Below are 15,000 nucleotides of genomic sequence, written 5' to 3'. Positions count from 1 at the left end.
TGAGCACTCAGAACACTGCCCACATATGGGTCGTAAAAATGTCTTCTATTATTGACAGTAAAAAAAAAATCATCATCACAGTCTAAGCCAAGTCACATTAGCTCACACAGAGTGAATGTTTACACAGAAGTGCTATTAGTGTGATATTTATTTAGAGGACTAATATTTCACATAGACTAGAAAAAATAACACAAAGAAGATGGCCATGCACAGACCAATTACATCGTAATACATGTGTGATAATGATGTTATTGGCTTCAAGATTGTAGTGTGGTTTATTGTTAGTGACTTCAAATGTCACTTATGTGCAATGCTGTTAGTCATTGCGCATACTCCACAGTGGATTGTTTATGGACCTCACGGAGGGCCGCAAAACTTAACCATAAATTAACCATAAAAACAAACAAGATGCATAACAAACCATTATGAGCTGGGAACGGGTGATATCATAGGCATAGTTTATATGGGGGTGGATGGTGGGGACCAACCACGTTTGAGAAGTGTCCCTACCACATAACTAATATAATGTGAAAAAATATTAACCCTTGATCATTTGACCCCACCACTTATCAAACCAAACCTACACTGTTGGGTGATATTCACAAAGCAAATTGTGATCGTCTGTTTTCTAATCTTGTAATTTTTCTTCCCTTTCTTTACTTCTCGTTCTTTCCAACAGTGGGCCTATGGAAAGATGGCAACAATGGGCCTATGGAAAATCACTGTTAATAGCTGAATACAATTACTAGCGTGATCATGCAACCGAGTTCAATAGAGCAGCTTGTCAACACATGAAATCCCCCATTACTTGCTTTGGATGCATTGAAATGTTACATCAAGAGAGTGCATGGAATTTTCTTTGCCAACCATGATGTGTCACATGCACAACTGAACATTTGCCTCAAAGTGGCTTACCACTTTTGCCTACCTATTTCTACTGTAGTTTTATATAGAAAATAACACAACTTCGTGAAGAACCAAGTAATGACAACTGAATATTATCACCACTAAAAATACAAGCTTACAGGGCTACACTCACATTGTGTGGGATAAACTTTCTGTATTGCAGAACATCTAGTGATATCATTGACAGTATAATTAATATATTCTATTTACTCTCAATGAGTGATGCATTCCATTGCACTGTCTTGTTTCCCTAAACACGCTACTACATCATAGCAATATGCATAACCTGATCACTTTGGTTTATGGAAACCAATTAAGCTTATTTGTTAGTTGTGCAAGCAGACCAGTTCCACGCAGGACTGTTGTTTGTTATTCTAAGCTTCAATATAGTTTCACTTTGCAAAGAACCCTAATGTATCGAAAAGCCCTCTAGAAAACAAAATCATTGGGTCTGGATTATTTGTTACGCATATGATTAACCAGCAGAGCAGTACAACGCCGAAGAATGGGCCACCTAGGACAAACCATGACATCGACTTGATTGACAGCGTCATTTGGTTATTGCGCCTGTTTGATGTCTAGCGATTACTTTTTCCACAACATATCTAAGCAGAGGTCAGAATCAGGTAGTGTTGTTTCTAGCGTGTGTCTCCACGATGCAAGTATTTACAAATACGGAGATCGGTAACTGAGACGGAAAGCTATTGACAGAAGGATGATGGGGAAGCCCTGTCACCAAAAACTATCGACAAGCAATCTCACACAAGGAAGCTAGCTCTTCTGCAAGTTCCAAGCTAGGCGGGTTAGCTAAAGCCAGGGTTCGGTGGGTTGCCTAATTGTATATAGCTTGATATAAAGACTCCTGCTTGTTTGCCAAGGTGCCATCTCCCCCATGTCAACATGCCAGATTACAGTCAAACTATCCTGAAAAACCGTGTAACGGTGCACAAATCGCATTAGCTAGTCTATGCCCCCAGGTTAGCTCAAAGCTGCAATCGCGTTCATGTTACGCACGCCATGGTACCCTGTTGGTCATCCTGTCAGTTGCCTCAATCCACTCTCCCACAGTTTCTGAGTATTTAGTAAACGTGGATTGTGCTTACCTATATAATTGACCCGTAGAACATTAGGGTCATTATACCCGATGGATCTCTTCCGTACATCCCAAACCAGGTTACCGGGGCAGGACATTGTGCTCGAACTCCTCTTTTAAAAACAGCATCGAAAGGATATGGAGCTAGCGAACTGTGATCTCTTTTCCTTTTCCTCTGTCTTGGAATTCCGAATAGGTCTTTACCAGCGAGCTAGAGGACATATAAACGCGCAAGAAGTTGATGTTGTTGATCTTCCTTATCCATTTAGCATGCTCAACAACTACCAACTGCATCCCAAGGCTCCCCAAAGCGCTCTCCCTCTCAATGCTGTTCAGTCTGTTGTTTGTTATTTAGCTGCAATCAAAGGTACTCCTCTCTCTCTCCCGTCTTATGTCAAAGCCCCACGTCCAATGAACTACGAGGTCTGACAGACGCAGTTGTCTGGGGGTAGTTGGTGTGCATCGTAACTGCGCGCTTTTACGCAGCATGCGCTTTTACGCAGCATCCCATATCTCCTTCATCTCTACCCGTGCATCACAAACTATTTCCAAAGCACGGACAACAAGGTACTAATATTGAACTCATTTGGGCATATGACAAGACGAGAACATTTCATTCAGCAAAAACGTACACTGTAGGCCTACTGATATCTTGCGCCTTTATCTGCCATCTGGCTACCAGCAACGTTTAGCCTAGCCCTTTATGCCTATACCTTCTTTCCTGAAAACAAACAAACCAACAAACAAACACACTGAGGTGAATTCATTAATAATGAATACATTAATTAGATGTTCCCTGTTTTCAAGTCAGTTCGTTTATTTGTTGCTGCACCTTAACATCAGGATTGCGATTACAATATCACCAGTAGAGGGTAGCATTGGGGTACATTAGGCCTATGTATACATGTGTGCACTCCCACATCAATAATTAAGTGAAATACCACCCCCTGAAAAAAGGTGAAATGTTACCATCCTCTCTGAAACAAATGACAACATTTACCTGCCACTCGTAAATTCATTTTGTGGTCAAAACCAACTAGCCTCATATATTCTATCAGCATTCGGTGAATGAAAATCCCATTACTGGTTCATGCACATTAACAATATGTGCCTGCCCATGTGTTTATATTTACATTGAAATTGAGTCTTTATAAATAACAACAGGAAAGTTTGGATCCACATGAGGTCTGCATGTCAGCTGTGTGAAGGGTAACTGAGCAGTGGCATGAACAAATGTATAACTGAAACCATGAAATCTTATCTCTGCGTATAAGAAAACAAATGCCCACACAATCGTGAACAGACATCTGTATGGGGCAAAAGGTTTGTGGCTGTTTAAATGTTAACAAGAACATGGGCAGTATCACACACACACACACACACACACACACACACACACACACACACACACACACACACACACACGTGTGCGCATACACACAAACACACACACACACACACACCTGACCCTTGCATGTTCGTAAAGTGCACTTACGTTATTAGCGACAAAGACAGATCCCGTCTGAGATTGAATAGACCTTGTGCAATTTGTACCCACATATAGCTGATGGTTTATTTTAAACTGGTATAGTGTGTTGCTATTACCGTGTACACTAGTACAGTGGCCTGCAACATATTGGTCACCCTCTGTCTTGAAGTCACTGGGGTACTGATAAAGCTGTTGACTTGAATGGCATGGGGGATACAATTGAGATGTTCAGTGGGATGAAGCCATTTAGAGGTTTACATCATCAAGTACATTTTTTATTGTAAACTTAAAGGTGCACTGTGTAGGATGGTGGCCAGAGTATAAGTATCGCAACTATGCTGCTTATTGAAACTGTGCTGCCTATTGCCAAATATAATGTTTTCATTAATATTAACAAAATAATAAACTTATATTTACTAGGATGACTATAGTAAATTTTGCAGCTAAAAATTTGTATTTCTGGACATTTAAAATGGCAAACCATGGAGATGGTCCCCCTTTTCATGTATTCTTTCATTTTTACAGTCATAATGAATACCTAGATTTTCATGGTGGTGGTAAGTATTTGTGGAAAAGGTAGCATTTCTGAATGGGCAGCATGAATTCTGGAAATAAACAACTACAAATATTACACAGTGCACCTTTAAGTGGAAGCAAAGGCCCTAATTGGCTTGGACCATTTCAACACTCACACACAAGTGTTTCAAGATCCCTCAACAGAGCTAAAGTCTGTGCCAGATGTTTATGTTTACACAGTTGCCTGTATATTTTGCATGGTTTGCTTTGTTTAATTCAACTACATGAAGAGAGATACTGCACTGGCATCATTACTTACAGACTTGATCATTTCACAGCCCATAGATATAAATGGGAAACAAAAGATAGCGATGTTCATACGTAGCTGTTAAACACAACAGTCCTTGGGATTTTAGGATGCGCTGCAACACATTGTACTGATAAACTGTACTCGGTAACCCTTCTTTACAGATTATGTCCTCGTTTGTAAGTCGCTTTGGTTATAAAGCATCTGCCAAATGCAATGCAATGTAATGTAATGTCATAAACAAGACTCACTTCACAAAGTTAACATTTTAACAGTGATGAAAAACCTCTATTGCACCCAGTTCCATAATAGTCTTGTAATAGCTAACGCCTAACAGCCTGATGGCACTGACATGACATGAACTGAGTGTCTGTAAGTATGTATGTATGTATGTATGTATGTATGTATGTATGTATGTATGTATGTATGTATGTATGTATGTATGTATGTATGTATGTATGTATGTATGTAGCTGAATGGTCCATGGAACATTTTGGCACTATAGGAGCATCTGTGTCCATGTACAATTTGTTTTTGCCTAGTAGATTGGATATGCTTTACCTTCTCTGGGTAATGCATTTTACAAAGAAGACATTGCAAAAAAAAAAAAGAGAGAGAGAGTTGATGGCATACATTCCGAAAGTCCGAAGTATTGCACTCTTCATTGACTTCCTGCCATTCTAAGGATAAGGTACCAGAATAATGGTAGAAATGTTTCAGTGTACTGCCCTGCATGGTTGTTTGAGGATAATGGAAACAAAAGTGTGTAGCCTACCTGTGGCCTAATACTGCACACTGCATGTGTTCATCAGCTGCTGTATATTTACGGACTGAGGACAGTTTGTGACCCAAACCCTAAAGAACTGTATCCCTGGAGATCACACTTGCAAGTGGTAGCAGACTGAATGCAGACATCAGATTGTTGGCAGCCAGGCACTGGAACAAAACACATAAGCCGCCTAAAGGTTTTTGTTTTACATCTTAGTTCTGTGATTTTTGTTCCACAGGATATGAGTAGGCCTTGCTTGAGTCTGTCTAATCTGCCAGTGACCTTGAAGTGTATCTTGACCTGCTTGCTAATTAACTATTTTGTGGGAAACAGTTGTTTGAAATGCCATCTGACATTTTACAAGCAGTGAACAGAACATGGGATGTGTGTAATGATGATAGCCTGTGATGAAATGTGTTTTTACCTTATCCAGGGCTCTCTTCTTGGGGGGGGGGGGGGGGGGTAGTATACTTTGGTGACAGAACAACCAGGATTCAATAAACGATTGAATTTGTGGGGGTTTTGTTCTTCTCTGGAGCTGGCCTATCCATAAACCAGTTTGAAATTGGGAGGCTCAGCAGCATCTTTGGGCTCAGCCTCTAAACCGGATAGAACACTCACCCGTAAAGCCCGCCCCCTAGCCTGTCTTTGAGCCAATCGTTCAGGGAGGCATGGTATCGTTAACCAATGAGAATGAACAATGAGGTAGGTTGAGCTGTGGCGACTGTAACCTTGCGATGAGGTCCTCCTGAATCTAGCATAGCATAGCATGGTGTATCACAACACACAAATGTAGAGGAAGGTCGATGGGAGGACGACACTGAAGACTTTCTCATTGGATACTGTATGACCGCACCTGGTGTTATAGCAAAAACATACTTCACAGAGTAGACACTGTGCAGTGGTGGTTAGACGATTGCTCGGGTTTTTGAATTGGACGCCAGCTGTACATTTGACAGCTTGTCATTTCATCTCTTGTTGCTAGCGACCCGCGTCAAACGTTAGCCACCATGGCAGCGCTTAGAGCCTCCTATCACCGCATCCTGAACAACATCGAGCATATGTTACCGGCTAAACTGAGACCACTCTACAACCACCCAGCAGGTAAATCCAATAAAAATGCAATTAGCGAGGCAGATAACAAGTCATTGATACGTACACTGTCTCGCCTCGTGATTAGCTTCTGTGTAAGAAGTCCAGGGGCCTGGGCTATCGAATTCGGTCAAGCTGGTTCACTCGTTTACATTCACCAGTTGGTAGTTTCATTTCAAGCTGTGTGTTAGCGTTAATGTATTTCTTTCACAAAACATCCCTCACTTCATGAACAGGCCTAATTTCTGGGATCCACGGATTCATTGTGGAGTGTATAGTTTTTGTTGTCCATCAGCTGCAAGGGATGTCGCCTGTCACTGACACAGTGGGTACAGTCACAAATTGTGTTGTGACTGTATGACACGAGTAGGCCTAATACAAACATTAACCGAAGCTTTTGTTGTCTGTGTGTAGTGGCAGTCAACTGACCGCTGGAAAGGGATTTCATTTTGTGATCTATGTTACTCGGTGTAATCTCTTTGTAGTGCCATAACACCCCATGCACCAGCTGGACAGTGTTGTGTATGGATGAAAACTGGGGTAAAGGATTAATCCTTATCGTTTTATTTCTTCTATTAGCGTTACCACATACCGGTCGTTCAACTTATCCACCCCCGTAGGTCATCTTTAGCTATAACCGGTTTGACTTAATTCTTCGCAGAAGGCTTGGAGCAGTAGACCGCTCTGTCAGTCAAGGTGACCACCAGCGACATGATTTCACAGTAAACCCGCCAAGCGATTCTTGAGACACCTGCTTGCATATAATGTACTCTACCAGCCTCTATGTACTCTACCAGCCTCTATGTATGCGAGTCTGTATTATGCATTTGGCAAATTAGGGGTGTTTGATTATATGACTTTTCAACAGTGTTGCCTAGTGTTTCCCCTTGAAAGCATCTCTGTTGAGCATTTGTAGTCTGTGAGACAAGTTGCACGTGAGACATTTAAGACGGGTCGGGTATAAATGTTTTAAGCAGAACGTGGTTTAGAAGTGGTCACGTTACCGTATACATTCCCATACAGTAGACACTAAGTGTTGCCATACAGGTCTCCTGTACATGACCTTGTGCATGTTGGAAAGGATACTATTCAGTTCTACCTGGGCATGTCTGTCAAACATTGACAACGAGAACTTACAGAGGCTGTACATTTGTTTTTAGACTTATTGCAAAAAGACAGTTTTGTGAGCTGGCGATGATGTCTCTGGAAGATTGTGTATGTTTCCATAGGGGGATCTTCTAATACTAGGAGCATAATGGTCCTTGATATAAGATTGTAGTCTATCTGGAGGCTCAACATTGCCTGCCTAGTAGATTTACTGAAGCGTTTCTGTTTTATGTTGAGGAAGCACACTGGCTTTAGACACATGTGTGACTGACCTCTGTTTAAAAATCGTGCTTAATTTCCTTTGGGAGTGCAAATTATTCTTATTGGTTAACAAACAAGTTATTACTCATCTTTTTGTTAGGACCTGTGATGTAAGAATGTTTTTGTTTTGTCTGTTTTTCCGTAGGTCCAAAGACCGTATTCTTCTGGGCCCCAATGTTCAAATGGGTAAGGAAAAATCATAATTTGCTAACATGCAAACCAACGTTTTTTCAATAAACCCACAAATAAATACATCACACATTCATATGCAACTGCCTAGCTATATCAGAATTTCCTCATTAACCTCATATGCAGTATATTACAAATAGGTATTCAGTATAATACAAAATATTCAGATTTGCATAGAAGGAGATCTATCCTCCAGGCAGACTTGTAATTGTTCCTGTGTTTTTTTGTAGGGCCTTGTTATTGCTGGGTTTGCGGACATGACCCGACCTGCAGACAAGCTCAGCGCCTCCCAATCTGCTGTGTTGACTGCCACAGGTAATGAATTGTGTTGTAGCTGGATGCCTGGTCTTTTTCGGCCAATTAAGAAAGTTGATTCAGGTAGTGGCACTACTGTTAAATGCGGCAACGTTATCAAGGTGACATTGTTTGTGTGTCTAACCAGTGAACCAGCAGAAAGTACACAATGTCCACAATACTGTTGTGGACAAGTTATGTCTGATGTCATCAAATTATACATATGCCTTATTGAAAAGATTAAGACGGAATTACGACTTGGATTAATGAAAGGTTTTACAGTCACAGATTTTGCATAAAGTTTAGGCCTATTTGAAAAGTTGATTTTAAATATTGTTGTGGTTGCATACAAACTGAATATGTGCTTTAGGCCCATCTGTCTTGCAACTTTGATGAATTATCCTTTTTACAGATTATACACAAATCTTATCTTTCAGTGCAGACTGAAAACTGTTTAAAATGTGATTGCGTGCGTATATGCTGCAGGCCCCCATGTCTGACTTCATGCCTTTGCTGTTCTCTTAGGCCTGATCTGGTCCAGGTACTCCTTGGTCATCATACCCAAGAACTGGAACCTGTTTTGTGTCAACTTCTTTGTCGGTGGCTGCGGCAGCTCCCAGCTGTACAGAATATTTCAGTGAGTGAAATAAGCGTCCCTCTTTTCAACAGTTTTTGGTCAAGCACACACTAGTATTTTCAGGGTTAAAGCAACACTTACAGATTTTGATTTAACACTCAATAGTGTTGTTACTGCTCTCCAAGTGTTGAATTAACACTGCATCGACACCATCTTGGCGTCCCCAAAATGGGGCCCCTTTTGTGTGAATGTGATTGTATCGTCTTTGGCTATGCCTCTCAGGCAGGCAGGCCAGCATGCCTTTCTTTGGATAATCCCTGTGGGTTTTGCTCGTCTCTGTTGGAAGTCTGTGTTGGTACTGGGGCGTATCAGAGCACAGTAGAGGAGGGTAGAGTTTATAGAAGCCCTCCGTTTGACCACACTGTAGTGTGTTAATTGCCCCTGGCACATGGAGGGTGGCAGATTTTATGTATTTTTAGTACACAGTGTAGCAAGTCAGTCCTGCTGTGTTTACCATGGTTGGTTATGCTTAGAGATGCACCGAAATGAAAATTTGTGTCCGAAACCGAATAGTAATTAATCATTAATCCGAATAATTAGTTCAGTTCAGTTTAAAGTCATCAAAAGTTAGATTTTTCCATTATTTTGAAATAATGCTTAAATCTGCGGCTTACAATAAATGTTTAGACATGTTTTTCCACGGAAAATAAATGCTTGTTTGAAATCTTCTAATGTTAGAGTCGAACTGAAATAAGTTTCATTAATGCCCATCTTCAATTCATTTTCTATTCGGCCGAAAACCGAATGTGTCTTTTTTGCATTTTCGGCCGAATATTTTCTGTTGCCGAATTTTCGGTGCACCTCTACTTATCCTTACATGTGGCCTCTTTTTGATATGATTGCTTAACTAAATTATGATCGGAGGGTACAGTCAAAGGGTACATTTTGACCTAATGGGTTGTTGACAGTTCCTGCTACGTTAAAACCTTGGATATGCATGGCGTCCAGTTCCGTCCACCTATTTCACATGCTTGCAATACCTAGCGTAGCTCATAGTTGTGCTTACAGTAAGTGGCTTCTAGCACCAATTGTTCAGACAGTTTGTTTTGACTAGTTGGTTTGACTGTTCCTATACATTTGTTTGAGTTCATGGTCCAGATCTAAAGTCCTTCTTGTTCTTTCACTCAAGGGCCTCATTCACCATGTGATGTCGCCATGTGTCTTTATCTGGGCTGCATGACCTCCTCATTGCCATTAAAACATAAACACAGCTGGGTTTGAAGACGCCAAGCTTTTGTCTAGTTATCTCGCCTCTCGCTGAGATAAGATGACCAATGACCAGAAGTTGCTTTTTTTTATCTGTGAGACGGAAACAAAATACTGAACTAAGAAATGCTTACTCAGATACCAAGAAAATGTTTTCCATATTATACCAAGTTGACATAAGGTTCTGTGAAAGAAGAGAAATTAGCTTTCATTCACAGCTAACTTTATTGTTTACAAGTGCTTGTGGATATCATTAAGTGGTACATTTTAAAGTGTGTGTGTGTGTGTGTGTGTGTGTGTGTGTGTGTGTGTGTGTGTGTGTGTGTGTGTGTGTGTGTGTGTGTGTGTGTGTGTGTGTGTGTGTCTCTGAGTTTGTGTCTGTGTCTGTGTTTGGAGATGATCTCTATCCTTTCTTGTAAAAAAATGACTTTTAGTAGTGTGTGGTGTACAGCCTATCATTACCATGTATTCAAGAGGTAGACCTATGCAGTTGGGCATGAAAGGCATTCCTTATTTATCAAAACCAAGGGTTCTAGATGAGTTGATGTTGACTCTTAACCCTTTATAGGGCAAGTGATTATATTTGATCACTTACGATGGCTTTACTTTTGATTACTTTCAATGGCCTCGTTCACATGAGACATTTAATTAATTCAGAATTAACTCAATCAACACTTCACAATCCAGAATGAAATGAAAGTGCAATGTGAACTCGTCAGACCTGTTCAATTCTGAATGAACATCATGTAAACCTGGCCAATGTCTTTCACACAACTTGACTTGGCCTAACGTGGCTTAATGTCCATTGTAGCCCCAGCTTTGGTCTCAGATGTGCTGCAGAGTAACACGTATTCGTTTTCTTTTCCACAGATACAAACAAGAACAAAAAGCCCTGGCTGCGGCTGGAGAAGCTTAAAGTTGATCACCTCACCAATCCGATCCCTTGAAACGAGAGGAGCAGAGCACCTCTCCCTTTTACACTCATCATCACACATCATCAGATAACCATTCACCACTCCATTCCTCTGACACCCATTATCCGGGAAATATACACACCAACAGAGCCCTATCTGTAGTTCTCCTTTCTTTTTACCTTGGCACAACTTGTACATCATGTTTTCTCAGATCCAAGAAGAACTCTTGAGGCCAAATGGACGTACTTTCATCAACTTGCACCTGCGCGATAAAAATGTATTGTCCTTGACGCACAACGTTTTGACCTTTTTGGGTTTTTTTTTTTTTTAAGTGATAACCGCAAACATATGCTGAGACTGTATAATTCATAACTTCATTTAACATGTATCATGTATTTGTGGGAAGAGGTAGTTTCCCAAGACTTGCTCAGCGCATTTTAACATGTCATATTACAGCGGTTTATTGAAAGCTTGAAGTCTGGGGACTGTGGAACACTGTTATAAAGGAATGTCTCCAAATAAATTATTGCTAGTGGGGTCTCATCAGTGGGCTCAAGGGAATGTTCATGGATGTTTGTGAAAAGTATATGAGCTGTTGAAGTGAGGTTCAGTGGTGTTAAACCAAATCCTCTGAACCTTACCTCAAGGTACCATGGTTGCTTGATGCTTTTCAAGGAATGTCTCCAAATAAATTTTAAAGTGTAACTTTTGGTCATACTTCTCATGGAACATATGCTGTTAGTTATTTAATGAACTTCATTGGTTTTTATGTTGTTATTTTGTTGTTTTCTTTTTACGGTAGAAACTCATCAGGGTAAATCAATCCAAAACGTAGGTCCATTAGTCCATTAAACTAAGAACATTTATTTTAATTCTTATTCTGTCTAATTCTAATCCATGACACTCTAATGTCAAATTTAGTGAAATGCTCCTACTTTAGGTCTGCTTCTCTGTGCTTTTAAAAAGGGGGTTTACTTAGGGAGTGGTTTAGTGATGTATCCACATAGGCTAACTCAGTGGTGTCCTCGTAGATAAGTTAAATGGTTTGCGTTTGCGAAGAAAAGCAAAAGCACACGGCTGTCCGGCTTGGACATTCACCACTTGATTTGAGTTGCCATTGTTAAGCAAGTGACTAAAACCCACTGCTCGGTTGCCCCTTGGGTATTTCAGAGGTCCAACACTGAAAATTTAAAATGAAGTGCTTTTGGATGGCATTAGGCCTGTTCCAGCCAAATAATGCGTTAAAGGGACACATGTTCAACTCATACCCTGTAACTTGGTAAATTACCAAGGGAAAATGACTTATTTATTTTTTTACAAGTGGCCAAGGAAAGTTTAAGGTGTAAGAAGAGGTTAACATTTTGTTTTGTTTTGTTCGTTTGTTCATTTTTTCCCTTTTTTGTGATTTCTGTGCCTACAGAAATTCCACAGCAGTGTAAATGGAATTGTGCCACTGTCCAATGAAATGAAATGATGCAGTACCATGAGAGACGGATTTGCAGTACATATACGCATATTTGACTGTAGGTAGCAATAATAACTCCATAACTCCTAACCTTTTAAGATGTTAAGTTTGCAGTTTATGAGCCTTACCATTGCAACTGATGTGTAGAGTTTGGAGATTGATGTCTCACTGAGGAATATGATGGAGGATTAGATATGTAATTTAAACTCTAATGTAATGATGGATGTGATTGATTGCTTAAAAAATAAAAAAAAAGGTGCTAGACTGTAAACCAGGCCACTATGTCTTCTATGGTGTCTGCACTACAAGAAGAACCACCTCTGACTTGGAAGAGAAAGCTAAACTGATCTGTTTGGGTGTACAGAGGATGTCAAATGAACAAACAAAAAATGCTTATTGAAATAAGTACTGTACACGTACATGCCTCATACTAGTTTAATAACAGTAGAGCTAGTAATAGTGGTAGAAAGAAGAAAGTTAAGAGTCAGCGCCTGCAGCGAAGGGGGAAAGAGTTGTCATGCCCTGTACTCTTTCCAATAGCCTATCATCCTTCCCAAGTGCTTGTAGCCTCATGACGACATTGATTTAAATTCAATATCTCGCAAAAGCTTAATTAAAAGGAAGTTTTCTCATTTGCAATTGGGATGTTGAAAGGGGGAAAGTCCCCCAAATGTTGTGGTTAGGTTGACAATAGGGAAACTTACTGTACGGTAATTGTTTTCGCCATGGTGGCGGAAGGTCACGTCAAGTATGAGGCCACAACCACAGGTCAAGGACGAGAGTCAGGATATTGGAAAGAGTCTCAATCCAAGGCCTCCAGGGTACCAAAATGGTTGCCTAGTGCAGTATTTCCCAACCAGGGGTACGTGTACCACTAGGGGTACGCGAGCACACTGCAGGGGGTACTTGGAAAATTTTAATTTTAACAAATACATGGAGCTTAGTTACATAAGCATAGAGGAAGCGATATAAAACTTGACTTAGGGGGTACTCATGGCACAACAAAAATGCTTAGGGGTACACAAGACAAAAAAGGTTGGGGAACACTGGCCTAGTGCAGTGTCACAGTTAGGCTGGGCAGGCCCAGGCTACCCCATGCTCGACAGGCCAGGGTTCAAATCTGGGTTGGGCCACTCTAATCCACTTTGTTACAAATGGTGTCAGAAGTGAGATGGCTTACCCGGAGCCAGGTCATCGGAGGTGAATCCACTGTGCCATATTGCCATAAGAGGAACCCCAGGGATGGGTGAAGCATATAATGTCAAGCTGAATGGGAGTCACCCAACCAAAAGTATAGAATGTCAAGCATCCCGGAGGGGAGAAACATATTTGGGGAAATGGGGAAGGTGGGTCCTTGTCTTGCTAGGTTTTTAGTGTTTTTCAGTAAAAATGGACTATCTACTTCATTAGGTAGACAATGGAGTAACAACTATGTAATACCATGTGCTAGTGTTGTATTTGCATTAATTTTCTTTTAGTTTTGACACATAATCAGATCAGGGTAACCTATAAAATCCATTTGTCAATTCTACATTATTGGCACCACATGTCAGTCACTCGATAATACCACCAGAGGGAAGCAAATGTTCACTCCACTGTTCCTTCATGAGAACCCCATTGCCCAAGATCAATAGCTACCCTGTAGCCTATTATAGAACTGGGTAGCTTAACAGATGTTCTGTTGACTTTGCTACGACTGTCATTCCCTTTTGCCAGTTCAAACAAACTGAACTTACCAAGTGTCAAATCAATGCTTAATGCAACTGATATTTTATTCTGCAAGTGGAATGATGAAAACCTCTGTAGATGGCCTAATCTAGAAAGTGTATCATCGGATATATTGTTCTTTGAAGATATGCCATTTGATGCAACATTCGGAAGAACGTGTGCTTTTGCACTCATTAAACTTTTCTTAACCTCAGGGGTTTCTTTCAACCCATTGTAGAGGCCACTTTCTGAAACTGCTCGGGCTTCTGTCCGCAAGATCGCCAAATGTGGTGAATTTCGCGCCATAACAACGCAACAATCGGGAGATTGAACGTTCTGAAGGACGGCCCCTTGTCAGCCCGGCTGGTCCATTCCAGCATCTACCAGTCAGCATAGGCGCTAAACGGGAATAAGAGACTGGTACGTATTCTAAGGATAAACGCTCTTCTTCACAAGGGAGGTATTCAAAAAACCGGGCTCACTTGTAAACCAGGCTAACTTGCCCTTGGTTAGCCTTTGTAGTGGTAAATTAGCCTACATTACATTGAATTGCATTGCATGTGGCAGACGCTTTAACCAAAGCGACTTACAAATGAGGACATAATCATAGGCTACAGCCAACATCAGATACAAAGTGCACAGGAAATACATAGAACAAGTGCAGATGCAAAGAAGGGTTCGTCTTTTTTTTTTTTTTTTTTGTAAAGTAGAGTAGCTATACACATGTCAAGAGTCTGGCCTGGGGCTTGGGCAGCTCAAGCATTTTCCTCACTCACAAAAATGTCATTGCTGTCATTTGAATACACTAGTACATAACCATGCCATTAACACCAGGGGGCCCCCTTTCAGTTTGTGACAGGCCTGATCACTGCCATGTTTGCCAGTGGATGGCCTTCTGGCCATAAACCCATATTATGTGGGCCCGCCAAACCTGGTGCTTAGCCCCTTTAGGTGTTTACACTGGCACGGGATAGGCCAATACCGGGCCAAGCCTAGAACTACCATTCCATTTAGAATTCTTGGCCTGTACACTTTGCCTACAGTGCAG

General features: G+C 40.9%; 3 protein-coding genes across 7 annotated transcripts in view; 2 read left to right on the top strand and 1 right to left on the bottom strand.

The window, feature by feature from the left end:
• The window catches only part of dcaf6 (ddb1 and cul4 associated factor 6), a 69,891-nt gene extending 67,516 nt beyond the window's left edge, over positions 1-2,375 (bottom strand). For all 5 annotated transcript variants that reach the window (XM_063213982.1, XM_063213983.1, XM_063213984.1 and 2 more), the window contains exon 1: positions 2,010-2,375. In XM_063213982.1, the coding sequence (XP_063070052.1) occupies positions 2,010-2,097 (88 nt within the window). In that variant the 5' untranslated portion in view covers positions 2,098-2,375. The remainder of the gene's footprint in view (positions 1-2,009) is intronic.
• A 3,446-nt stretch (positions 2,376-5,821) lies between these two features.
• Positions 5,822-12,516, top strand: mpc2b (mitochondrial pyruvate carrier 2b). Its single transcript, XM_063213980.1, has 5 exons — positions 5,822-6,184; positions 7,686-7,726; positions 7,960-8,044; positions 8,549-8,660; positions 10,737-12,516. Exons 1-5 carry the CDS (start codon positions 6,091-6,093, stop codon positions 10,780-10,782), a joined length of 378 nt encoding a protein of 125 aa, XP_063070050.1. The 5' UTR covers positions 5,822-6,090; the 3' UTR covers positions 10,783-12,516.
• A 1,783-nt stretch (positions 12,517-14,299) lies between these two features.
• The window catches only part of LOC134461815 (volume-regulated anion channel subunit LRRC8C-like), a 16,563-nt gene continuing 15,862 nt past the window's right edge, over positions 14,300-15,000 (top strand). The window contains exon 1 of the mRNA XM_063214657.1: positions 14,300-14,372. The gene's annotated coding sequence lies outside the window, so the exon portion shown is untranslated. The remainder of the gene's footprint in view (positions 14,373-15,000) is intronic.

The sequence above is a fragment of the Engraulis encrasicolus genome, chromosome 13 (genome assembly GCF_034702125.1).
Source record: "Engraulis encrasicolus isolate BLACKSEA-1 chromosome 13, IST_EnEncr_1.0, whole genome shotgun sequence".
Taxonomy (NCBI): domain Eukaryota; kingdom Metazoa; phylum Chordata; class Actinopteri; order Clupeiformes; family Engraulidae; genus Engraulis; species Engraulis encrasicolus.
The sequence above is the reverse complement of the archived record's forward strand: the minus strand, read 5'-3'. Positions and strand labels throughout refer to the sequence as shown.